The sequence below is a fragment of the Chelonia mydas genome, chromosome 2, assembly GCF_015237465.2.
Source record: "Chelonia mydas isolate rCheMyd1 chromosome 2, rCheMyd1.pri.v2, whole genome shotgun sequence".
In the NCBI taxonomy this organism is placed as follows: Eukaryota; Metazoa; Chordata; order Testudines; family Cheloniidae; genus Chelonia; species Chelonia mydas.
Genome location: NC_057850.1, coordinates 222997576 through 223025312, shown reverse-complemented (window position 1 = coordinate 223025312; position 27737 = coordinate 222997576). Strand labels below are relative to the sequence as shown.

Genomic DNA, 27737 nt, shown 5'->3' with positions numbered 1-27737 from the left:
AATAAAAGGGCTTTAGAGAATTAATGTGGTACACCTTAGGCTTTTGTTTGGAGGTCGGGAATGCTATGAGATAATTAACAGCTCCCAGGCGCTCCTGGACCGTAAATGGCCCTTCCCACGACGCTTCCATTTTATGGGCCTGGAGCACCTTTAAGACCATGACCTGGTCCCCTACTTTGAAGGAACGCTCTCTGGCATGTTTATCATACCAGACTTTTTGCTTTTTTTGAGCATCCTGTAGGTTTTCTTTAGCAAGGGCTAAAAGAGGTTCGCAGGGTGTTTTGTAGGTTGGTTACAAAGTCCAGAATGTTAGCTCCTGGAGAAGGTGTAAACCCCTCCCATTGCTGCTTTACCAACTGTAATGGCCCCTTAACCTCGCGACCATATACAAGTTCAAATGGTGAAAACCCTAAACTGGGATGGGGTACAGTTCTGTAGGCAAAGAGCAACTGCTGCAACACTAGGTCCCAATCATTGGAGTGCTCATTTACGAATTTACATATCATGGCCCCCAAAGTTCCATTAAATTTCTCCACCAGGCCATTTGTTTGATGGTGGCAAGGGGTGGCAACCAAGTGATTTACCTCATGAGCTTCCCAAAGGCTTTCCATTGTTCCTGCCAGGAAATTAGTTCCTGCATCTGTAAGGATGTCAGAGGGCCAACCTACCAAAAATGTCTGTTAGTGCCTGGCACACACTTTTAGCTCTGTTGTTGTTTAGAGCTACTGCTTCCGGCCAGCGGGTGGCAAAATCCATGAAAGTCAGTATGTACCACTTTTCCTCTGGGTGTCTTTCAGAAAAGGACCCAGAATATCCACAGCTACTCGCTGAAATGGAACATCAATGATGGAGAGTAGCTGGAGAGGGGCTTTGACCTGGTCTTGGGGTTTTTCCCACTCTTTGGCACACCTCACAAGACTGGACATAGGTCGAAACATCCTTGCCCATTCCCTCCCAGTGGGACTACTTTCCCAAATGGTCTTTGGTTCTGTTCACCCCAGCATGGCCACTAGGATGATCATGGGCTAAGCTTAAGAGCTTTACCTGGTACTTAGTTGGAACTACCAACTGTCTGAGGATGCCAGTCTTCCTGGTGTCCACCAGAAAGAGTTTCCTTGTATAGAAGTCCTCTTTCTACAACAAACCTGGATCGATTAGAAGAGCCGAGAGGTGGTGGGTTGTTCCGTGCCGCCGTCCAACCTCTCTGGAGGCTTTCATCTGCTTCCTGCTCGGTCTGGAACTGTCCCCTTGATGCTGGAGACAGTTCCTCATTGAATTGTGAGCCTGGGCTTGGTCCCTCTGGAAGTGATGCAGGTGATGGGGCTGTTTCTATGGACTGTGAACTGCTCTCCGCTGGTGCTCTATGTTGGGGTTCAGGCTCCGGCTGAGCCTCTTGTGTAGAGTTATCTGCTGCTGCTGGTGCAGGTTCGGTGAGGCCCTGTGGTGTTGGGGTTGCAGATACTGGATTCAGTGCTGGCAATGGTTCTGGTTCTTTCACCGGTTCCAGTTCTGAGACTGGCTTTGTCTGGGTCTCTGACTGGATCCACTACTGCTGTTGCAGATGTTGGCATGGGGTCTGGTTCCACCACCTCTGACCGGGTCCTGGTAGAAGTTTCTGGAACAGAGCTAGGTGTGACAGCTTGCTTAGCCTGGCTGCAGGTGATCATTCCCACCCTCTTGGCTAGCTTCACATGATTGGCCATCATCACAGACTGCAAAAGTCCATGTTCCTGACCAGCCTTTGTACTGGACCGGCAACTTGGTTGTAGGCAAGTCAAAAGAGTTTGACTTGAAGGGTTGAATTGTCACTTGGACCTCTGGGTCAATTAAATTGGAGTCCACTAAGGAAGCATGGATAGCCAACACTTGTACTCTGGTGTCCCTCCATGCTGTGACCTTCTTTCCACCCACACTCACAGTTTCCCTCCGCTCTGAGGGTATCTGGGCCTGAGAACCTCTGGTGTGATTCTGGTGCAATGAACTGTAATCTGTTGGGGTTCTTGGGGCAGTTGGCCTTTACATGCCCTGGCTCGTTACATTTAGTCCATCGCCCAGCTGACTGGTCACTGGGGCAAGGTGGGTTGCTGGAGAACGGTGTGGTGGGATGATAAGGTGTCTGGAGTGTTCCTTGGGGTGTAGTTGGGGTCTTGGGTTGGCCCCGGTAGTAGGGTGTGGTCTGAGGTTGTCCCTTCTGGTATCCACTCCAACTGCGACCAGGGTTGTTCCTCTCTCCTCCCTCCACCTGTTTTGTTCCGGTTTGCCCTGCCTCTCTGGCGGTCTGGGACTGCTCATATTGATCAGCATAAGATGCAAGACTTCCTGCTGAGTCCATTTTCTTATCCCATAAACACTGTTTTATATCATCCTTGGACATATTCAGGAATTGCTCCTGTATCATCAAATCCCGCATTCCTCCAAAGTTAGTTACAGCCCGTCCGTTGAGCCATTTATCAAACAGATATGTAATCTGGTTTACATAAGCCACATTACTTAGTCCAGGCCCTCTCTTAAGGCTTCTAAATTTTACTCTGTAAGTTTCAGGTGTAACTTGAAATTGCTTTAAAACCAAATCCTTGAATTATAATCAGAAGCCTCCTCAATAGGCATCTTATTGAATATGTCCAGAGCTCTTCCAGTCAATTTTGCGACCAATGTGGTCATCCTGTGAGCTTCAGGAATTTTATGGAGTCTACAGTCTCTCAAAGGTGAGAAAATATTCAGCAATATCACTGGATTCATCATCCTGTGGACATAGTCACTCCCATTTGTGGATTGTTGGGGAAGGATTGTTAGGGTTATCCGGTGTATTCTGCTGAGCCTTTGCCTTCTCTTTCTCTAGTTCATGCTTCCTCTCTTTCCCTCTCCCCCATTTATTTTGCCTCCATTTCCATCTCTCTGAATTCTACCCGTCTTTCATGTTCCTTTTGTCTTTCCTCAGCCTCAAATCTGGCTAATTCCAGCTTCTGTTGAACATTACATTCTGTCATCCTAACCTCTGTTCTTAAACTAACTTTACACCCGAGAGTTAGAAAGAAAACAAAAAAAACCTGGCTTGTAAACTTTTGCTGTGTTGTAACCTGATACCTTTTGTCTCTGATAGCTGTTCTCAGCCTACAGAAAAATCTTTTTGTTATGCCTGCTGCTCTGTCCCCCAGGCAGAGAGACAGAATCAACAGCTGCAATGACCTTTTACAAAACCTTTTAAAATCCTGCTGTGCTTCTTGTTCAAAATGATTTCTCATTCAAAATGATCCCACCGCTCTGCCACCACGTCAAGGTTCCTTCCTCACACTGAACTCTAGGGTACAGATGTGGGGACCTGCATGAAAGACCCCCTAAGCTTATTCTTACCAGCTTAGGTTAAAAACTTCCTCAAGGTACAAACTTTGCCTTGTCCTTGAACAGTATGCTGCCACCACCAAGCGTTTTAAACAAAGAACAGGGAAAGAGACCACTTGAAGACGTCTTCCTCCAAAATATCCCCCCAAGCCCTACACCCCCTTCCCCGGGGAAGGCTTGATAAGAATCCTCACCAGTTGGTACAGGTGAACACAGACCCAAATCCTTGGATCTGAAGAACAATGAAAAATCAATCAGGTTCTTAAAAGAAGAATTTTAATTGAAGAAAAAGTAAAAGAATCACCTCTGTAAAATCAGGATGGTAAATACCTTACAGGGTAATCAGATTCAAAACATAGAGAATCCCCTAGGCAAAACCTTAAGTTACAAAAAGACACAAAAACAGGAATATACATTCCCTCCAGCATAGCTTATTTTACCAGCCATTAAACAAAAGAAAATCTAACGCATTTTCTAGCTAGATTACTTACTAATTTAACAGGAGTTGGGAGGCTTGCATTTCTGATCTCTTCCCAGCAAAAACATTACACAGACAGACCCCTTTGTTCTCTCCCCCCCTCCCACCGCCCGCTCCATATTTGAAAGTATCTTGTCCCCTCATTGGTTATTTTGAGTCAGGTGCTATCGAGGTTACCTTAGCTTCTTAACCCTTTACAGGTGAAAGGATTTTGCCTCTGGCCAGGAGGGATTTTATAGCACTGTATACAGAAAGGTGGTTACCCTTCCCTTTATATTTATGACAGAACCTAATGCTATTAAATGGCTTTAGGTACTAGAATTATAGGTGACAACTTAAAAAGTTTAGCAGAAGGGTGACAAAGGTCCCTGTCTGGACCAGTTACTCACCACTTAGCCACCCAGTTGTATCCTGTTCTTAAGATGAGATAGTCTAGGAAAGGCATACAAATTCTGTATGTAATCACTATTGGAGAGAGATATTTTCCTTAATAGATAGATATGTGTTTGGTAAGAAAAGACACATGTGCCTAATGTTGAAGGAAAGCATATGTGTTGTGGCAGAGCTCCAACCTTGTCCCCATGGGTCCCGTGCTTCCAGGTGGTTTATGCTAGCTTCAGAGGCTCACTACAACCCTCCACGTAGCCCTTCTCTCTCTAGGGCCAGGGATACAGTCTACTGAGCCCTTTTCATCATAAACCAGCAATGGAGGTTGGTGAGAGAGTTCCCACAGTCTCTTTTGCTCCTACAGCCTCATGCCAAAACAGTTTAGCCTCCTGTCCTGACATAGGCCTGTTTTCCCCTCCCAGGAGGTGTTTCTGTAGTGGTGGGTTGGGGGGAACCCAGGCCCACCGTCTATTCCGGGTTCCAGCCCAGGGACCCTAATGGTAGCAGCTGCTGGCAGCCAACCTTTTACTGCCAGAGTTGCTACATTTCCCCGGGCCACTTCCCCACAGCTCTCCTGCTTCTCCCTTCTTCACCCTTACCTTAGGGCTCCCTTACCAATGACTTGAGGGTGTCTTCATTAACCAGCACCTCAGTCACACTTCCTCTCCTCTCTCCCAGACTGGAGTGAGCACTTTTATATTATCAGAGGGGTCTTAATTAGAGTCAGGTGGTCACATTTGCTTAATGGCCTCACCTGACTCTTTGCAGGTTAATCGGAGTCAGGTGTTCTCATTAGCCTGGAGCAGTCCCTGCTCTGGTCAGTCAGGGAACAGAAAACTGTTCATCCCTGGCCTGTATATCTGCCTTCTGCTACTCTGCTGTAAGCCTTCTACGCAGGCCTTTTCTCCCCGGATCCGACCGATCCTAATGCTTGCAGAGTGCTCTGGGACGAACTCCCGACGGTCAGCGCGGGCGACCGAGACCGGCTAGAGCTGCCTCTCACTCTGGCCGAGTTCTCGGAAGCCCTCCGCCGCATGCCCACCAATAAATCTCCGGGCATGGACGGGCTGACCGTGGAGTTCTACCGCGCATTCTGGGACGTCCTCGGCCCAGACTTAGTTACCGTCTGGGCCGAGTCTTTGCAGAGCGGGGTCCTCCCTCTTTCGTGCAGGCGAGCCGTGCTCGCCTTATTGCCAAAGAGGGGGGACCTCCGCGATTTACGAAATTGGCGTCCCGTCTCGCTCCTCAGCACGGACTACAAAGTCGTAGCGAAAGCCATCTCGCTGCGGCTAGGGTCCGTGCTGGCGGACGTGATCCACCCAGACCAGACCTACACCGTCCCGGGCCGCACCATCTTCGACAACCTGTATCTGGTCCGGGACCTTTTGGAACTCGGGTGTAGGGACGGTCTGTCGTTTGCCCTCCTGTCCCTGGATCAGGAGAAGGCGTTCGACAGGGTGGATCACGGGTATCTCCTGGGCACTCTGCGAGCGTTTGGCTTGGGTCCCCAGTTTGTGGGTTTTCTCCGGGTGCTGTACGCCTCCGCAGAGTGTCTGGTCAGGCTCAACTGGACCCTGACCGAACCGGTCAGCTTCGGGCGAGGAGTACGGCAGGGGTGCCCCCTCTCGGGTCAGCTGTACGCTCTGGCGATCGAGCCCTTCCTCTGTCTCCTCCGCAGGAGGTTGACGGGGTTGGCGCTACGGGAGCCGGAGCTGCGGCTGGTCCTGTCGGCATACGCCGACGATGTACTCCTTGTGGTCCAGGACCCGGGCGACTTAGCGCGGGTGAAGGCTTGCCAGGCTGTGTACTCGGCAGCCTCCTCCGCCCGGGTCAACTGGGTCAAGAGCTCTGGCTTGGTGGCAGGGGACTGGCGGCAGGCGAGCTCCCTCCCACCCGCGCTTCAAGCCATCCGGTGGAGCGCGGGTCCGCTGCTCTATCTCGGCGTTTACCTTTCCGCCATGCATCCGTCTCCGCCGGAGAACTGGCAAGGTTTAGAGGGCAGGGTGGTAGAGCGGCTCCGGAGATGGACGGGACTGCTCCGGTGTCTGTCCTTTCGAGGGCGGGCACTGGTGCTCAACCAACTAGTCCTGTCCATGCTCTGGTACCGGCTCAACACCCTGGTCCCGGCCCCGGATTTCCTGGCCAACCTCCGGAAATTGATTCTGGAGTTCTTCTGGTCAGGACTGCACTGGGTCTCTGCAGGGGTTCTCCATCTGCCCCTGGAGGAGGGAGGGCAGGGCCTGACATGTCTCCGCACTCAGGTCCATGTCTTCCGCCTCCAAGCCCTGCAGAGGCTCCTTTATGGTGCAGGTAGTCCGGCGTGGAGCATATTGGCGCACGCCTTCCTGCGCCGCCTCCGAGGGCTCCGATATGACCGGCAGCTCCTTTATCTCCATCCGAGGGGTCTTCCGCGAGACCTCTCCGGGCTGCCGGTCTTCTACCAGGACCTCCTCCGGACCTGGAAACTGTTTGCAGCGACCAGGTCCGTGGCGGCCTCCGTGGGGGAAGATCTCCTCGCGGAGCCCCTGCTACATAACCCCTACCTCCGTGTGCAGGCGGCGGAGTCCCCCTCGGTGCGCCAGAGGTTGGTCCTGGCAGAAGTCACCAAAGTCGGAGACCTCCTGGACTACGACCGGGGAGACTGGCTGGATCCCCTGACGCTCGCTCAGCGCATGGGGCTCTCCAGACCTCGTACTGCCCTGCGCGTACTTCACGAGGTGAGGGCCGCTTTGCCGCCCGCTGCTCGGGTTTACCTCGACCGGGTCCTGCGAGAGGGCGCGCCCCGCCCACCCTCCACCCCAGGCCCTCCGGACCTTTTCATCGGGCCCCTGCCCCGTGGACCCGACCGACCCCCCCGCCCCTTCACCGTGAGCCGGCTGCACGAGCTGCAGCCGGTCCGGTTCCAGACCGCGCCAAAACAACATCTCTACACGCTCGTGCTCCACACCCTTCATGTCCTCACCCTCGCGTCCCGCCCTGACACAAAGTGGCGGGACCTCCTGCCACCTCTAGAGGGTGAGGAGCCCCGGTGGGCCAGCCTCTATTCCACCTTAGTCCCGCGGCCCGCCGGGGATATCAGTTGGCGGCTCCTCCACGGGGCCGTGAGCACGGGTGTGTACTTGGCGCGGTTTACCCCAATCCCGGACACCTGCCCCTTTTGCGGCGTGAGGGAAACCCTGGCGCACGTCTATCTGGAGTGCGCCAGGTTGCAGCCCCTATTCCGGCTCCTCACCGATATTTTATTAAAGTTTTGGTTGCACTTTTCTCCTCACCTTCTTATCTACGCACTCCCTGTCCGTGGCCCCACTAAGTCGCGGGACCTCCTGGTCAACCTCCTCCTGGCCCTGGCTAAAGTGGCCATCTATAAAACCAGGGTGAGGAGGTTGGCCGATGGAGTCTCCTGCGACTGCGGGGCCTATTTCCGATCCTCCGTCCGTTCACGCCTCCAGGCAGAGTTCCTCTGGGCGGCGTCCACCGACTCCCTTGAGGCCTTTGAGGAGCAGTGGGCGCTGTCTGGGGTTCTCTGCTCGGTGTCCCCGTCCGGTTCCCTTCTTTTGACCCTTTGACCGCACTCCCGTCCCTGTTTTTCATTAGTTGTCCCCCGTAATTTTTTGGCCTCCAGGTCCTGTGGATCTCCCCCTTAGGCTGGGGGGGGATCCTTTAGCGGTGGGCGAGCTTTGCCCGCCCACTTCCTGGATCCCAATAGGGCTACTCTGCTGTACCCAACTGGCCTGGGTCTATTGAAGTGTACATGATACAGTAGGAGTGCTGTCAAACATAGCATAACTCTCTGAAGATAGGGCTTTTTAGTATTGCAAAAGTCAGTGAAAACAACATGGATCCACAGATGCATGTTAAATTAAAACTGCTTAGAGGGGAATGTTAATATCTGTTGCTTGCTTGTGTGACCCAGTCTTCTGTGTCTCAGTTTGTCTGTTTCCTTAAGGACATCTGCACCCTGGCTCCGTTATGTACCTGGCAAGTTTCCTGAGATGCATACCAAATACTACAGTAGGAAGGAGAGAATGACAACTTTGTTTTATTTGAATGAAATAGTAGCTTAGTAAAATTTCATTCAAATTATGTGACAGTCCCTGCTATTGTACACTGGGGATGAAATTGACCCTTGTGCAGAGGGCCCCCAGAAAATAGTATGTGCTATTTAAACCCTTCATTCATAGTGCACAAATAGAGAAGTCCAGAGTGGGATGATGTTCCCACTTGTTCACCTTTTTCAGTCTTAGGATATCATTACATTGAAACAATTGTTTAATAAAATGCTATATAAAATTGACTTTTCTTACTCAGCAGATCCACTCCCCAAATGTATTGTGAACCTTACCTGTTGACTTCACTGACAAATTTTATTTTTCTGCCTTTTCATCTTTTTAACAGTACAGAGCGTATAAAGCTCTGGGCAAGTGAATTGGATCCTTTTGTAGTTTGTGAGGATTAGCAGAATTGTAAACTAAATTCCATATTCAGGATCCTCATTATTAGTGATGTCAGAGCCTGAAAGAACCCAACTTGATTTTCAGATCCCAGGATGAATCTGAAGGGCGAGGAGTTGGGCAGGGGAGGGGGAAAGAGGGAACATCTTGTAAACTGAGCAAAAGAGTCATTGAGCAGCAATAAAGATGGAACCCTACAGTCCCATTTTAGTTCACTTTAACAGTATACAGACAGGTTTCAGAGTAACAGCCGTGTTAGTCTGTATAAACACACTTCAGCCCATACCATTAGCCAGTGTTAGTCTTTTGGTTTTTTGGGAGCTAAAGAAAACTGTATTATGTATAGTTTTCATCAGCTTTTTGAGTTTTGGAGTTATAATCAGCTTGTTTCAAAGATTAACTATGAAAGACAGAAGTAATGTTGTTCCTCGGAGATTGGTCTTGAGACCAGTCTTATTTATAATTTTTATTAATGACCTTGACACAAAAAGTGGGTGTGCACTAAGAAAATTTGCCAATGACACAAAGTTTGGAGGTATTGCCAATACGGAGGAGGGCTAGAATATCATACAAGATCTGGGCGACCTTGAAAACTGGAGTAATAGAAGTGGGATGAAATTTAATAGTGCAAACTGCAACATCATGCATTTAGGGACTAACAACAAGAATTTTTGCTATAAGCTGGGGACTTATCAGTTGGAAACGACAGAGTAGGAGAAAGACCTGGATGTAATGGTTGATCACAGGATGACTATGACCTGCCAATGTGACATGGTCATGAAAAAGGCTAATACAGTCCTAGGATGCATCAGGTGAGGTAATTCCAGTAGAGACAGGAAAGTGTTAGTGCCATTATACAATACACTGGTGAGACTTCACCTGGAATACTGCCTGCAATTCTGGTCTCCCATGCTTAAGAAAGATTAATTCAAACTGGAACAGGTGCAGAGGAATGGAAAACATACCTTATGAGAGGAGACTCAAAGAGCTTGGCTTGTTTAGCCTGACCAAAAGATGTTTGAGGGGAGATATGATTGCTCTGTATACATACTTGAGAGGGATAAATACCAGGGAGGGAGAAGAGTTATTTAAATTAAGCATCAATGTTGCCACAAGAAGAAACGTGTATAAACTGGCCATCAACAAGTTTAGGCTTGAAATGAGACGAAGGTTTCTAAACATCAGAGAAGTGAAGTTCAGGAACAACCTTTCAAGTGGAACAGTGGGGACAAAAAGCCCAAGTGGCTTCAAGACTGAGCTTGATAAGTTTATGGAGGGGATAGTATGATGAGACTGCCTACAACAGCATGCAACCGTTTTGTGACTGCTAGTGGCAAATATCCCGAAGGGCCGATGATGGGGTACTAGTTGGGGAGGGCTCTGAGTTACTACAGAGAATTCTTTCCCAAGTGTCTGGCTGTTGGGGCTTGTTGAAATGCTCAGGATCTAACTGATTGCCATATCTGAGGTCGGGAAGAAATCCACCGGATCAGATTGGTAGAGACCCTGGGGGGTTTTCACCTTCCTCTGCAGCATGGGGCACAGGTCACTTGCAGGTTTAAACTGGTGTAAATGGTGAATTCTCTGTAATTTGAAGTCTTTAAATCATGATATGAGAACTTCAGTAACTCAGCCAGAGGTTAGGGGTCTATTGGAGTGGTGGTAAGGAGCGGGTGGGTGAGATTCTGTGATGTGCAATGTGCAGATGGTCAGACTAGATGATCATTATGGTCCCTTCTGGCCTCAAAGTCTTAGAGTCTATGAAATCTGGTCTGTACTGACCAATGTTTTGACTGGAGTACAATAATACTTTCACTCCAAGAGTTTGCAAAACACAGATCAGGCAAACTGGAATGAACAAAACATCTGACAGAAAATGGTATGGCACTTTCAATCAATGATATTTTAAACAAATACCATGTTCTGTTGGTACCACATATTTTGTGGTTGCATTTCTGGGACCCATCTTTGTTCAGATTTTATTTTATATCTTAATGATTAACCACAGTGACAGTCTAATTTTTTTTAAAATTGTGTTGCAAAGACAGATTAAATTGTGATATAGACTGCAGACACCAGGCCTGTTTAGACTGATATATTGAAGGTTTTATAAATCTGTTTTCAGCCTTTAAATACTGGCTTGATGCCTGTTACACTGTGTTCAGTCACAAACATAACTATAAATAATGATGTCATTAATTTATTATCCTTCTGCTTTCCCTCAAAGACATTTGTCTTAGTGTGTAGTTATTGACTGAATTTTGTGAATGGTAAAACCAAAACCTACAGAAAAAATAACTTGTAAGTATAGACGTTTTTAATTATTCTTGCTTGTAAACAGGCCACTTAACCTTATGTACAGCAGAGACAAACATTGTCAAAAATATTATTGTTCTTCCTACATTCAGATATGAGGCTAAATTCTGGTTGTCCTTTCCATGTATTTGGGAAGAGAGGAGCCAGGAGGGAAACTGCAATACTCATCTTCATGGAGCTAATATGTTGCAGAGATTGGATGAAGAACTTGGGGAAGAGATTGGAACTGGGAGACAGTGGGAGCGGAGGGAAGAGACAGATTGAATAAGAAGTTAGGAATGGGCAAACTGGTACTCACTTGGCCATGGGAGTGGAGACTGGGATTAGGCAGGCCAGGACAATGGGACTGGGATAAGGAGCTAAGAATGGGGAAAGGGACAGGTGGTCAAGCACAGGGCAGAAAGGGTCAAGGTTGGAGGGAACAGGCAGAAGGATTCTATGACCTCATAAGAGCATGCCCCTCTCCAAAATCTGAAATGAAACCCAAGATTCCTGAGTCTCACTATTCCTCTGATGGCAGAAAATATTTGCAAAACCCACTGGCAAACTCTTTCATTCCCTTCTAGTGCTTGTCTATGTAGAGGCTGACAAGCTATTATTGCAATCAGTTAATCCATTAGTTCAGGTGGCAGAAATCTGTGTGGTGGATATAAAGGTTCCAGTCCTGCTGATGACCCATATAGGTGTCAGTATGATGCAATTAATGGAATTTCTGGGGCAGGTTTCAGTTTTCTTTTTTTAAAAGCTAGGAAATTACACACAGAAAGTATGATAAAAGAACATTAAGTTTGCAAATTCAAGCACTCAAAAGCTAGCAAATGCCTGAATTAAGGTTGCCTGTGCAACCTGAATTTGGCCCCCTTGTGCATTCTGATAGTGTTTTTAATTATATGATCACATACTATTTTTTACAGAGGACCCTTGCCTCTTTCAGTGCACAGGGGTGTAGCTGCTTCAGCGATGAATCAGGGTTGTGTAGTTAAGGGGGCTGTTGTCTGTAGGACCCTTGCCTCATTTGTTGCACAAGTTGAAAAGTGTTAGACGGAATTGCAAGAAGAGAAGAGATGGTTAAGGTAGTTGAATGCCATCCTGGAGAATTGAATGCTGTCTCTGCGACTGCCACAGAGTTCCTATGTGATGCTGTTTCCAAAAATGGCGGTGGTTTAATCCCCCCCCCCGAAAATTAACCCAGAAGGCATCCTGCCTAACCAGGTGCATGTAGCTTACTATCTGGGGAGTGCTGTCCCTATTTACGTGAATGTAGGAAGAATGGAAGTGGCATTTTGCTGAATTTACATTTTGTAAAGACTGTAAATGCATAAAAGAGTAAATCAGTTTCAAATGTGGAATACTTGCAAAATGAGACCTATAGTGGAGTACAGGGCTTCTGACCCAGAACGGTACCTGGTTCCCCATTTGAATCTCTGTCATGTTGTGAAAGAGATTCATTGGGTTTGCACAGGCAAACCATTCCTCGTTAACACTACAAAGGTCATATATGGATTAGAGAAAGATATTAACCCAGAGAAATGCAAGATTATCCTGACAAAGGCCAAAGATCTGATTAAAAACAACGTAGAACTAGTGGGGGGCCCAGTGGTCAGTGTTCATTCTGGGGAAAAAAGCCATTATAACCCATGGCACCTAAGAAGCTCTCCTCAGAACCACATGTCCCAAGCTACACAGTCCCTAAGGGAGTTTTAGTTAAATTGGGAGTGAAAGTCCTTTATCACCTTGACCCCAAGCTACATGAAACAAATGTTGAGATGACTGACACTTGCGGAGGACATTCCTTCCCCGTGGACTCCACTTTGCTAGACAATAAGGACTTCCATGCTGTGGAAGTAACTGTAACCTCTGAGGAGATGAATGTTTCAGATTTTAAATTCAGACAAGACATACATGCCCTGAGTTCAGATTATGCATTCCTATCCCTAAATTTGGCCCTAGCATCCAGTTTACTCACTCACTTCTCCTTCATATTATATTGTTTTGAAAAATTACAAGGTGTGAGGATAGAGTACAAGTTCTTTTTCTCCTCATCTGTCCCCTACAAAATCTTGGTCAAAGAATTGCAAGATCTCTGTCATTACTGGTGACAGAAGACCCAGAGACAAATGAGTTAATGCAGAAAGAAAATGTCTGTACTGAACTGGATACAAATGCTAGAGCAAAGTCACTTGGTGGAAGCGATAACAGAGAAAATGAATTGTTAGCTTAAATTTAAGTGTTAGAATATTTGTTAGTTTGAGGATAAGAAATTAGTTATGAATTTAATTTCAAATACGAATGTGATATGCTTAAAGTTCATATTGTGTAATAATGTAAGGAGAAATTCTTAAGCAGCTTCCTCATTCCATCTGTGGAGTGGGGAAGATATATGACATATAAGCCTAGAGTAGTATGGACATGAAGAATAAACTTTATTTTATGATATTTTCAGTACGTTTATGCTAATGAATTTAACAAGCAGCTTTTGAAGCATCTTGGCTTTGAGATTTGATAAAGCGAAATAATCTTTCACCTAGTTCCCCAGTGTTCACAATAGGGCAACAGTTCTGTAATTTCTTACTTTGCTCATGATGCCCTGTCTGACTTGAGAAAATGTAAGCATGAGACGTGAATGGGTGGGGAACAATTTTTCTAAGCCAAAGGACAAAGAGTCATACATTATGACCAGGAAGGTGCCAGGCCCTAATAGTCAGGAGGCCATTCAGGACTGTTCACCTAAATAAGGGAAGTTTAAATCCATTTTGGTGGATTCTTCATGTCCTGGTATTCACTACAATTGCTTTTGGAAAAACCACACCGGGGGGATGTGACAAAGAAACACTACCCTAAGAAGGAGGGCTCCAACGGCAGAACAGAAATCAGACTGACCTCACTTCAGGACTGGACTGTGCAGCTGAGGTGAGAAACCTGTGGTCTCCTGATTTGGTCAGAATATTGCTGGGGAGGTCATTTGGTATGATGCCAGGTTGACTTTTACTCATAAAAACCAGATAAACAAGAAAGTGAGTCTGCTCCTCTCAAGGTCACCATGATGACAAACAGAGGCTGATATCCCTACTTTCCCTTCTAAAGTAGGGACAAAGACATTGCAGACCTGCCAGTTGATCAGAGGATAGCACCCGCTAATGTGACAGAACCTGAACCAGAAGACATTGCCTAGTTTCCCAAACTGCAGTTCCTGAATGACACTTAAACTGAAGAGCAGATCCTTTTTCTTTTCTGAGTACCTTTTCCTTTTGTTTCCTTAACAGGACATCTGGATACCTGTAGGGAAGACTTGCCCTAACCTTTTTTAGGTGCCGATGTGTGTGTGTGTGTATATGTCTATTAATAGCATGCGCATATAAACCCCATAGTACAAATTACCAATGGGCATTAATTAACCTGGGTTCAAAGCAGATATTATTATCATAGAACAAGATACCCCAATACATAACAATGCAAACTTTAACCCCTTGTTTGCACAAAGGAAAGTATAAGCTCCTAAATAAACTGCATGGAGATAGAGAGACAAAGTGGGTGAGGTAATATCTTTTATTGGATCAACTTCTGTTGGTGAAAGAGATAAGCTTTCAAGCTTACACAGAGCTCTTCTTCAGTGCTGGGAAAAGTACTCAGTGTGTCACTGCTAAATACAAGGTGGAATAGATTATTAAACATATGGAATTAACATGTTGTAAGAGACCATGCAAGGTGAAGTGGGCAATTAATATCTCTGCAGTCATAGGACAAAGGAGGGTTAGCAGGTTACAGATTGTTGTAATGAGCCATAAATCCATGAATTTAAGCTCCCAGGCTCATCTTTTGAAGGTGTTGTACAGCTTTACTTTGAGGGAGAGGACTAAGAGGTCAGATATGGAGTGACTGTTTTGTGAAAAGTGTTTTACCATTTTTCTGGGTGAGTTCATTTGAGAGCATAGTGATTCTCTTGTTTCATCCATATAGTTGCTATCGGGGCATTTAGTGCATTAGGTACGCCACATGTGATAGGCAAGTGTAGGACCATAAAGACACTGAATATATGGTTCGTTACAACAATGTGTAACCAACTAACCTCCCTTTGTCCTATGACTGCAGAGGAGTTAACAGCCCACTTCACCTTGAATGGTCACTTGCAACATGAGTTAACTCCTTATGCTTAACAATCTCTTCCACCTTGTATTTAGCTACAACACTCTGAGTGCCTTTCCCACACCTGGAGAAGAACTCTGTATATGCTTAAAAGTTTGTCTCGTTTACCAACAGAAGTTGGTCCAATAAAAGATATTACCTCACTCACCATGACTCTCTAAGGCTTGGTCTACATTGCAGAGTTAGGTTGACATAAGGCATTTTATGTCAACCTAAGTATGTCAGTGTCTACATTACAGCCTTGCTCAGACCGATGTAAGTGCCTATTACACCGCCATCACAACTCGACCTCCACGAAAGGTGTAAGACTTATGTTGGTGTAGTTAGGGTGATGCAATGTCTGTGTAGACACTGCATTCCTTACATCAGCTGTGGGCTGTCATTCTTGTCAATGTCATGGCTAACACAGGTCAATTTAAGATTGTAGTGTAGACATGCCCTAATACCCTGGGACCAACATGTGTACTGCAACAACACCCCTCACAAACAAACAAAAACGTACAGAGATAGAAAGACTGTCAGTCATTCAATCATTGGTGTTGTTAATTTTGTGATTTAATTACTGATTGTGCTCATGTAATGACTTGACCAATTGTTGGTCTTAAATTATTATAATTTTAATTAACTAATTCTAATTTGTATTGTTAATGCCTTGATTGGACTAACTTGATTTACACTGTAATCAATATAATTTTCATATTTTTTAGTACTTTAGATAAGAATAAGAAATTAGTTACCCTTATAATTTTTTCTGCTCTTAAATAAAAGTTACAAAAAACCACTCCAGATTGGTTCTCTCTGATCAAATGGTGATGAGGTAAAAACAACCTTAATTAAAGGGATTTTAATTCAATAATAATAGAGCATTTGACTCAAGTCTTGAAAACCCTACTACTATTATTACATGACTCCAAACAAACTTTTCACAAAAACCAAATTGTATCACTCATGGATTGCCTACACTTGAAACGCTACAAGCGAAAGCTTCAATGTAGCGCTTCAATGTAGATGCTACCTATGTCGATGGGAGGGGTTCTCCTATCAGCATAGGTAATCCACCTCTCTGATAGGGAGTAGCTAGGCTGACAGAAGAATTCTCCCATCACCCTACCGCTGTCTAACCCCATGTTTAGGTTGGCTTAACTGCACTGCTCAGGGTTGTGGATTTTTCACACCTCTGAGTGACATAGCTGAGTTAACCTAACTTTTTAGTGTACACCAGGCCTAATTGTGTGATTTCCAGAAATTCTGAGCACTTATAACTGCAACTGAAGTCAGTGGGACCTGTGCTTTAAACATGTACGTGGAATTATATAGCACTTTACTCTGAATAATCCAGTCCTATGCGTCTCATATTGGGCACCCAAAATTAATGGAAATCTATTACCTTAATTTCTGTGTGCATCACTTCCTCATCTGTAAAATGGGAATGATACATCATCTCATCTCACAAGGATGTTGTGAAGATAACGTTTGTGAAGCACTCAGATACTGTAAAGATGAGCGCCACAGAAAAGCCCATGAGAAAATTAATAATGATTTCTCAGAGCATGTTTGAATAGTATGCAGTAAATAGGCCATGAGCACATACATGGAACAATGAGGAGAAAAAAAATATTCAATAGCTATTCATTAAGAGAACACCATCTATTCTGGGCACTGAATTAGGAGGTATCCTGTGGAAAAAATAGAATGTAGTCATGTAATTAAAGACTGTATCATGATGCATATGCAGAAGTGAGGCATATGAATAAATAACTTTATTTCTAGCAATTCCCAAATGTTCAGTGCTTGACTTTGCAACCTTAATAATGTACTTTTAATGAAGTTTTTTGTGTATAATATATCTGTACTGTGTGTGTATATATATATATATAATATACAAATTTAAAAGCCCCTTCTTCAGGTCAGAGACAAAATGACTATTGTTCTTTATTATTTGTATTAGAGTAGTACCTACAGGCCCAGTCATTAATCGGGTACTCATTATTTTAGGCACTTACAAATACATAATAAAGAGATGTTGCTGGCCCCTAAGAGCTTACACGGTGATTATAGAGATTAAAGGAAGTTTTCAGCCCTGCTGAACTTCTTTTACTCTTCACATCTCAAAATAATGTCTTAATATTTTTCAAGTGCAGTGTACTAGTATTGATTTCAACAGGATAACATAAGAAAATATCACTGCTGGCTTGCTTTGCTTGATTGTGTTCAGTTTTTGATGCACAATCGGGCTACCACTACTGGGTTATTTATTAGGCCAAATTCATCCCTCATGTGTCTCCACTGATTTCACTGGAGCAATGCAAGGGATGCATTTACCCCACATTGAATATCAGATGGTATGGTTGGAGCTTTACATAATTAATATGTATATGAAAATCTGATTCTTTTAAACAAATTAAAATATTATATTTTGGAGTATCTCTAATTTTATTATCTTAAAATCTCACAGATTTTCCACTGTTATAAACCTTAGCAATTCTTTTTAGTGGGAATAACCACCTTAAATTAAATAAAACAACCCCAAATTAATACATACAATTGAATACCCCCCCCTAAAATTAATGTCCACAAAGAGGCAATGATTCCTGTATACTTACATTCTATTGCCACCAGTGGGGGTTGCCAAACTCACAGATTGAGGGCAGTGTATGGCAATGTACAGTCTTCAGCTCAGACATCTTATTAATCAGGCAACATTAACCAGTTCTGGACCAAATTCAATGGCATCTGATGTGTGTAACATAAGACTAAAATTTACACACGGAGTGTTAGTACAACAATTAAAAGAATATTTTGTATGTACTGGTTTTCAAGTCTATTATTAAAATATCTATAGACTAAACTATACAAGAATTTGTAGTGGGAAAATGGATAAAGCAATTAGAGGTATAGTGTTGTGGTGGACGAATATAGGAACTCCTTAGTATACTTCCCAGCTCAGCCACTGACTTGCTCTGTGGACATGGGAAAGTGACTTGAAACTCACTAGGCTATACTGACTGGAGGGGAGAAGGCTGGAGAATGTATATCCAATCCAACTGGTCTCCATAAACTCTTCAACGGCCCCTTTCTGCCTCATAGGGGTCCTAGAGACAATTTTCAAAAACTACCTCATGTTAAAAATGCCCTTCTTCTCCATGGCTTCATTCTGTCCTTCCCTGCTTGTGGCCGAGTGTGAGACAATTACAGGCAGAAACAACCATTGAGAAGATACCATCTAATATCTAAAGGAGGGGCTTTCCTTATGGCTGTCCAGCTCCTCTAGCCCTGAACTTGTTTATAGGCCAAGTTTTGAGGCACTCCATGTGTGACATTAAAAGAGCTAATTTGCATATTTCAAAACAATTTGTACATAACCATACACTTAACCTAAGGTCCACCCAACCTCCAGATGCCACCTTCAAATGCTGGGCTGCTAGCCCTTTGCTCATCCTTTGCAAATGGAACAGGTCTTCATATGCTAGAATAAGAATAATTAATCTCATTGTGCCCCCAAAAGTAACTACTGCTGCAGAAGGGAAAACAATAGTTAGTGTATACGAAAGATACAAGTACAGAAAGAGATCCTGTAATTTGTATCTGTGATATTCTAGGAACACCACACACAAACTTAAGTAGTGGAGAGAAGTTGCACCTATTGCCTAAACGTGCTATCAGCATTTGACATCCAATGTCTGCTGTGCTTTTGCATCTAATGGCAGTAATGCTGCTAGCGATTCCTCTTTGGGCTAGGGCAGTGGTTCCCAAACTTGTTCCGCCGCTTGTGCAGGGAAAGCCCCTGGCGGGCTGGGCCGGTTTGTTTACTGGCTGCGTCCGCAGGTTTGGCCGATCGCGGCTCCCAGTGGCTGCGGTTCACTGCTCCAGGCCAATGGGAGCTGCTGGAAGTGGCGGCCAGTACGTCCCTCAGCCCGCGCTGCTTCCAGCAGCTCCCATTGGCCTGGAGCGGCGAACCGCGGCCATTGGGAGCCGCAATCGGCCGAGCCTGTGGACGCGGCAGGTAAACGAACTGGCCCGGCCCTCCAGGGGCTTTCCCTGCGCAAGCGGCGGAACAAGTTTGGGAACCACTGGGCTAGGGTACCAAGCTGGCCGAGTAGGAAGGAGAGTCAGAGCAGGACTGCTTGCCCAGGGTGCAATCCTGAGCTCTGAAAGAAACTCTGCAGTAAGCAAACTCATGCAGAAACAGTTCTCCCACACACCTGCTATGATTCAAACAATTCTTCTGTGTGTTATTCAGAGCTGCTGCATTTTTTGGGGAGAATACTACAACCATTACTGGAATATACTATCCACAGTGAAAAAAAAACCAGTTCAAAGCAGGTTTCCACTTAAACACTAAGATAATCTGTAAATTATGGTGTGAATGACCAAAATACACAGGTTTTACATTTTATGCATTTGTCATTTATTTACTTGAGTAACCCAAAAGTTAATGTGTGTTATGTGTCTTCCCCCACTCCCACCCCTGGCAGCTATCACAGTGGCATCTTTGAAATTTGAGAGTTATGTCTCATACTGGCAGGGAAGGAGGAGGTTAATGCACACGTGTGCACGCTGCTGCTGAAGCTGCTCCTGGCTGTACCCAACTTCCAGAGGTACATAAGAGGCTACAGAGCGTTTCGGGAAGTGAGTGCTGACACAGATTCCTTTATGAATGTTCCCTCTAGCTGACGGATTATGTTGTCACTACTAAATACAGAGGATTGCTCTTAGTGTGCTTACTTGTAAAGTTGGGGGGGGGGTTAAAAAAAACCAGGGATACAATGTTACAAAGAATTTACCGACATACATCCCAGTCTCTCATACTCTTCAGGTGGGTTCACATAGTCAGAAGCAGCTCCATCAGCACAGTTCTTCCCTCTGATTTTCAGGCAGGGGCAGTTCCCTTTCTCCCTGGCTCTGGCAAGTCATACACTGAGGTACATCAAAACAGTATAAAAAAAAACCCCAAGAAATGAACAAACAAAAACTATGTTTTAGTGGCAGTTAAGGTTGCAGCAGGAGGCACTCCATTAACTGAAAATCTTAAAATTATGGACACAGGAAGTTAAGGGGAAAGCCGTCCTTTTGCATTCCTCTCCACCTTCACTAGAATACTGCCCATAACACTCTCCAATGCTTCATAAGGCTTTCACTTCCATCTCGATACATACTCTAATTTCATCAGACTTGCAGTCTGACACAAAACTAAGATTTTGCATTCAAGTATAGGAAAAAGCAAGGGAATCTGGCAAGCAAAGGAGACAAAAAACAAAAAGGTGCATGCCTTGTTGCAGTAAAATGGTGAATTCTGCAGCAAAAATGCCAGATTCTGCACCTGCAAAATCTTGAATGAAATGGATGGGAAAATTCATTTATCAGAGCTTTGTTGCAGGCTCTCTTCAGACTCAGGCACATGTCACTGCATTGTTAACATTTGCTTCACATTTTCAAGGTTCTGTCCTCAACCATAACAGCTACTTTTTATCTAAAGACACTGAGTTTCTGGAGCACAATTCTGCAACAAAAGGTGAACTTGCAGGTACAGAATACACTGTGCCTTGGATATACTTTATTGTCACTGTGGTTTTCACTACTCTGTGGGCCAAATCAACCCATACGCAATAAACCCACACTAAATACTGCAAACTTTACAAGGCTCTGTAGTAGGAAGAGAACCTGAACCTTAAGCTCTTGTATTAGAGGCCTGGTATGAGGCATGACCTGCTCACAGAATCTGGCAAGAACAGGGCTAATATTGCAAAAATACACATTCCTAAGAAGTGCTAGTCACAGAGTATTTACACAAACACATTCCAATATCAAGTGGTACCAGAACATCCCGATATCAAGGATGGAACAAAAACATTCCCCAAGGATAACAGGAACACACCGATCCCTCCTAAAAGATAAGGTCACGATGAAAGTACGTAATGGAGATGTTTTGATCGAAACAACATGTACAAGGTGACGAGTGATAACTAGCCACGTCTGGGAGCAGTAACTATAGTAACTATGTCAGAAGGGCAGTATTAACTTGTTTGTATCGGGTATAAAGATGTATCTCAGAGGGAGTATCTTTGTCTAGCCTAGGGAGGAACAGAAAGTCTCGCCATTCACTGAGCTGGTCCATTGCTATGGGCATACATGTATTAGTGGACTGGTAGAGTCTGCAAGATACTAGTACCATGCTTCGTCAACAATAAATTTGGCCGGGAGTCTTCATCCCTTAACGGACCTTGTGGTCATTGAGCAGTTCGCTTGAGGTCTGCCGTGCCAGCTGTCTGCGCAGGGCTGGGGCGGCATACAGAGCAAACACACACGCAGCCAAACATCTATCAACATCTAACCACAGGCTCCCCGTCAGAATTTCCCTGGCATTATTCCATCAAAACTAATGAATCCACTCTGAAATCTGCACATATCTGGGAGATTCACAGACTGTGAATGACTCTGCACTGGTTCTCTGTCCTTTACAGCCCTCTCCCAGCCCCATGGCAGTCTGGTGAGACCCATGCTGCCAAGGATTTCCTTTCCAGATGGGCTCCTGAAATAACACTGGGTTGAGAATGAGAAAAGCCTCTAAGTTAATGCTGCCTCACACAGCAATATTTTAAGCAAGGAATCCCCAGGGGTTGGGGGGACTATGATGTCTCTGCTAGAGCTGTCACTCCAGGTCCTCCGACCAGTCTCCCCTTCCCCCTACATCCTTAATCACCTCATGGAATTTCTGTGATAAAAAGAAAGTAAATACTGCTCGTGGAAACAGCAAACAAGACTAATGGAAAGCTACTATGTTCTGTGTCTAATAACACCACACTGTGCCTTGAGCCCTAATACTGCAAGAAAAAGTCTGTCTAGTCTGTCCTGAACACCAAAAAGTTTGCAATATCCTTTGAAAACTGAATGACAAACTAAAAAAAGCATAACATACCTGACGTACAAAACTATTAGAGGTAGTGTCAGAAGATGTACTCCCATCTGATCCTTTAAATCGGTTTTTTCTTCTAGCGCCTTTTCCGTAAGACTATAAAAAAATAAAACAGGAATACTGTTAATTTCCCTTACACAGAAACTTCCAGTACAAACATTACTGATGTAACATGACATGTTTGACTGCTCGGGGCTCAACTGGGCAACCTTCGTCAAGTTGGTGAGCAATTATGTAAGTAATTGATGGGACACGTGCATAAGTAAGTGCTGACCAACATGAATACGGTTTGCACAATCAAGCCCTGAAAGGTTCTCTCTCTCCTGAAGCAGTTTTATAAACTAGTACAATGTAATATGTTCACAAGTCAGAATGAAGTATGGTTTTATTTTATTTTATAGTTACTGTAAATGTACTTCCTAATAAGAGCATTGCTGGAGAAATCTACAGTATGTCCCAATTATGAGCCAAATCAACTGGGAGAAAGAAACAGAAAAATGTGAATGATAATTGGGAACTGTTTGAGAACAGTTTAGTAGATGCTACAAAATCCACAATCATACAACGGAAAAAGAAGGTTATACTGGTCAATAAACCAGCCTGACTTAGAGGGGAAGTGAAAGCAGCCATAATAAATAAATAATAAATATAACTAATGGAAAAAATGGGAAGTTGATAATAATGAACATAAATTAAAAGCTAGGAATTGTAGAAAATTGATAATGGAAGCAAAAGAACACCAGGTAAAATCTATAGTCAGCAGAGTTAAAGGTAATAAAAATGAGCTTTTTTAAATATATCATGAACAAAAGGAGTCCTAATAATGGTATTGATTCATTACTAGATGGACATGATAGTCAATAATAATGCACAAAAGGAAGACTATTCACTTAATATTTCTGTTCAGTAGCCACCCCCTCTTGGTCACTGTACACAACACCACTATCCTGCCTGTCACTCAAGCCCATAACCTGTGCATCATCGTTGACTTGGCCCTCTCTCTAGGTCCTCACATCTAGGCTATGTCTAAATCTTTCTACATAACACCACTAATATACAGCCTTTTTTATCCATCCACACAGCTAAACTCTTCTCCAGGTTCTCATTATCTCACATCTTGATTACTACAACATCCTTTTCTCTGGCCTTGACAAATGCAATCTTGCCTTGCTCAGATCCATTTAGAGTACAGCTGCAAAGATTATTCTTCTAGCCCATCACTTTGACCATTTCACCTCCCTCTTTGAATCCCTCCACTGGCTCCCTCTTCTCTATCACATCAAACTTATGATGCTTGTACTCACTTTCAAGGCCCTTCGCAGTCAATCCTCATCCAATCTATCATCTTTCATTCACTAACAAGATGTCAGCTCTTGCCTCCAATCAGCCAATAATGCCAGTCTCCATCACCCACTTGTTAAATTTTCAAACGAGCACCTCAGTTCTTTCTCCCATGCTACCCCTCACATCTGAGAGTTCCCCATAAACATTAAAAAAGCTACCTCATTATCCTCCTTAAAACTCTCCTTTGCCATGATGCCTACAAAAATATGACAACAGCCTCTGGTGTGCTGATACCACTGCCTACCATGCTGACCAATATTGTCTCACTGTTTCCTTTTACTTCCCCATATATTTATCTGTATCTGTCTTTGTCTCTTGTCTGATACTGTAAACTCTGCACAGAGTAAAAAACAAAACAAAACAAAATAAAAGGAGGAAAGATTTGGGCATCTGAGGAAACTGGAGGATGATATACTTCAAAAACAGACTCCAACGAGAAACTTCAGAACTGGAATTAATTTGCAAACTGGACACCATCAAATTAGCCCTGAATAAAGACTGTGAGTGGATGGGTCACTACAAGAACTAAAAACTAATTTCCCCATGCTAATTTCCCCCCTGCTGTTACTCACACCTTCTTGTCGACTGTTTGAAATGGGCCACACTGATTACCACTACAAAAGTGATTTTTCTTCCTGTTGATAATAGCCCACTTTAATTTAATTGTCTCGTTAGAATTAGTAAGTCAACTCCCATCTTTTTATGTATTATGTATATATATCTTCCTACTGTATTTTCCATTCCATGCATCTGATAAAATGGGTCTTAGCCCACAAAAGCTTATGCCCAAATAAATTTGTTAGTCTCTAAGGTGCCACAAGTACTCCTTGTTGTTTTTGGAGGTTGACAGGTACCCTCATCATGCTAAAGAGGTGGTGGGCCACATAATCCCCTTAAATTTACTCTTGCTACTAATAATGTATAAGTTTGTAACTGCATGGCAGCACTTCTTAACAAAGAATCGATTTCCTAATACTCTCTGCAACATTGCCCCCCAAATATTCAAAAATCATGAGTCAGTCATGAGATTATTTTTAAAATTCTCATGATTTTAAACTCAATATATTTTGGGTTCCTTTTAATTGCCCTCTGATGTTTGAGCCCTTAGGGTTCAAATTTTCAAGCTTTTCTCCAAACTTTGAGGGCTAGCAATTTGCTTTTTTGTTTTTGTTTTTAAACGAGAGCTGAGATTCTCACATAATCACATGACTCCAGGAGCTGTGAATTTAAGAAAAACACGAAATATCATAATAAAATTTTGAGGTTTGGGAACAGTGATTCTGTCCTTTTATTATATTTTGCCTCTTCATGTGCATTTCCTCACAGCTGTGTTGTGCAAGATCAAGCTCTTTATTTGCATGAACAATTGTTTCTGGAGTTACAATTTTGGAAGAATAGTAAATTGATTTTTCACAATGTACATAATACTAGACTGGAAATTTCAGTATTAAAATTAGGTATCTTATCTACATTTTGTTTATATTCCAGGAAGAAGTATATAACAGTTGGTTATAACTGAACAATTACAAATAACAGGCTGCATTGTTATTGGCCTAAGTGGCAAGGTGGGCAGCCTTTCTTGGACCCAGTGCACCAAGGTACTGCATATGTTTTACCATACTTCTGAATGTTCCCGCATGCTCCCACGAGGACAGCCTGCTCCGTAGGCTGGTACACAGTAGTATTTATGTAGGGAACAGTCCCTGTAATATGGGCTTGTATGCTATATGCGCAAAGGCAATGCTCCTCAATACTACCCAAGAATATCTGCATGTGGTCAGCAACAATCTGGCACAAAGTAATTGCATTCGTTTCGCAATTAGTAAGACTCCAATCCTGCAAACACTTAATTATGGGTATAACTTCAATCATGGGAGCAGTCTCATTGACTCAATGGGACTGCTGATACAAGTAAAGTTATGCATGCCCTTAAGTGTTTATATAGAATGGGGACCTTAGCTTGCTTTATTACTTAGTTACTTAGGTGTGTAAAGTTCTTTGAAAATGGGCTCCGTTGCTATAGACAAAGAAACACAACACACACATGTTTAAATTCTGTTGCTTCCTAAAATACCAGTCAGGCTGTGTAAGACTTTTTTTTTAACTACAAGTATTTTTTGTAAAAAAATTTCATCTACCACACTCTTTAAGAAGAAAAGTGATGAAGACATGTTTTTCATTCTCACTTTTACCTAATAATAAGTCACTCACCCTTTATTTAAATCCATCTTATCTAATAAACCATGAAAATCATACTAATCATCTTACACATGCATACTAGTTCCCTGAAAATTAACACTGTTTTATATATATGAACAATTATTTCTAAGTTATTAGGAGCTGACGAGTGTTCATTTTTCCACAATAACACCCTATGATTTTAACAAGATCCCTGCTGCGTCCAATGCACAGAAAGCCTGCATCCACAATACTTAATTCTCCAAAGTACATGACATAAACAGAATACATGGTTGATCACCAAAGGAAAAATACTGCACTAAATTACATCTGGAAAAGTGGATCTAATGGCATCAAATTACTCAATCCACAACCAGAAAACCAGTCAGTGTGGACTGAAAATAAGGTGTAAATTTTTAACAGTGACAGTAATTAACCACTGGAACAATTTACCAAGAGTTGTGCTGGATTCTCCCTCACTATTTTTAAATCAAAATTGGATGTCTTTCTAAAATATATGTTCAGGTAATTATTTTGGGGAAAGTTCTATGGCCTGTGTTATATAGGAGGTGAGACTAGATGATCACTATGGTCCCTTCTGGCCTTTGAATCTATGGTAAATCGTAAATGCATATCTATGAACAATCAGCTACCATTCATTTGTATTTTACACCAAGGCAAAAAAGAGCAGCATGTGTAATGCTCTCAGTAGTAGCTGATCCCCAGCCTATAATGGAGAATACCGTGCTAGTCATTAAGACTTATATTAAAGAGTTAGAGGCAGAGCTCAAATTTTAAAAACAGACATGTTTGCCTCATTCAAAGACTCAAAGAATGATTCAACAAGCAGAGTCACTAACGTTACTCCTAGGGGAATTCTGCGTTATTGCATGTGTGCAGAATTCATGTTCCCACAGATTTCTTTGCTTCCCTGCAGAAAAATGACTTTCTGATGGGGAAACAAAGGGAAGCCGCAAAAGCGGTAATGCACCACTCCCCAGCAGCACGGGTGCATTGTTTCGGCATACGGAGCAGCCAGCAAAGAGGTAAATTCCTGGGAGAGGGGCCAAGCTGCAGACGCCCCAGCCAGTGGCTCCTACCCTGTGCCACGCTCAGCAGGGCTAGGGAAGACGGGATTTCCTCTTCCCCTGCAAGGAGCAGCCAGGGTCAGACCCCACCCTTCCCCGAAACCTCTCCGGCTGCAGGAAGCTCCACACCCACCCTCCTTCCTGCCCCCATTGCTCCTCAGCCATAGCAAGGAGGGGTCATTGTATGGTCACCGCTGTCACAATGTCAAGGTTCCTTCCCCACTCTGAACTCTAGGATACAGATATGGGGATCTGCATGAAAAACCCCTAAGCTTATTTTTACCAGCTTAGGTTAAAACGTCCCCAAGGTACAAACTATTTTACCTTTTGCCCTGGGACTTTATTGCTGCCACCACCAAGCGTCTAACAAATATATAACAGGGAAAGAGCCCGCTTGGAAACGTCTTTCCCCCCAAAATCCTCCCAAACCCTACACCCTTTTTCCTGGGGAAGGCTTGATAAAAATCCTCACCAATTTGCATAGGTGAACACAGACCCAAACCCTTGGATCTTAAAAACAATGAAAAAGCAATCAGGTTCTTAAAAGAAGAATTTTAATTGAAGAAAAAAGTAAAAGAATCACCTCTGTAAAATCAGGATGGTAAATACCTTACAGGGTAATCAGATTCAAAACATAGAGAATCCCTCTAGGCAAAACCTTATGTTACAAAAAGATACAAAAACAGGAATATACATTCCATTCAGCACAGCTTATTTTATCAGCCATTTAAACAAAACAGAATCTAACACATACCTAGCTAGATTACTTACTAAGTTCTAAGACTCCATTCCTTTTCTGTTCCTGAAAAAACAACACACAGACAGAGAGACCCTTTGTTTCTCCCGCCTCCAGCTTTGAAAGTATCTTGTCTCCTCATTGGTCATTTTGGTCAGGTGCCAGCGAGGTTATCCTAGCTTCTTAACCCTTTACAGGTGAAAGGGTTTTTCCTCTGGCCAGGAGGGATTTTAAAGGTGTTTACCCTTCCCTTTATATTTATGACAGAGGTGCAGGCCTGGCCCTTGCACTGTCAGGGTTACGTGCAGCCTCACTGCCGAGTCCATGTCCTGGGGTGGGGGCTACAGGGTGATCTCCCACCTCT

The 27737-nt window shown here is 43.8% G+C and overlaps 1 protein-coding gene across 5 annotated transcripts in view; it reads right to left on the bottom strand.

Moving 5' to 3' along the window:
• Positions 1–27737, bottom strand: part of CACNB2 (calcium voltage-gated channel auxiliary subunit beta 2) — a 395704-nt gene that overhangs the window by 356277 nt on the left and 11690 nt on the right. For all 5 annotated transcript variants that reach the window (XM_043541295.1, XM_043541291.1, XM_037890800.2 and 2 more), the window contains exon 2: positions 22031–22123. In XM_043541295.1, coding sequence (XP_043397230.1) covers positions 22031–22123 — 93 coding nt within the window. The remainder of the gene's footprint in view (positions 1–22030; positions 22124–27737) is intronic.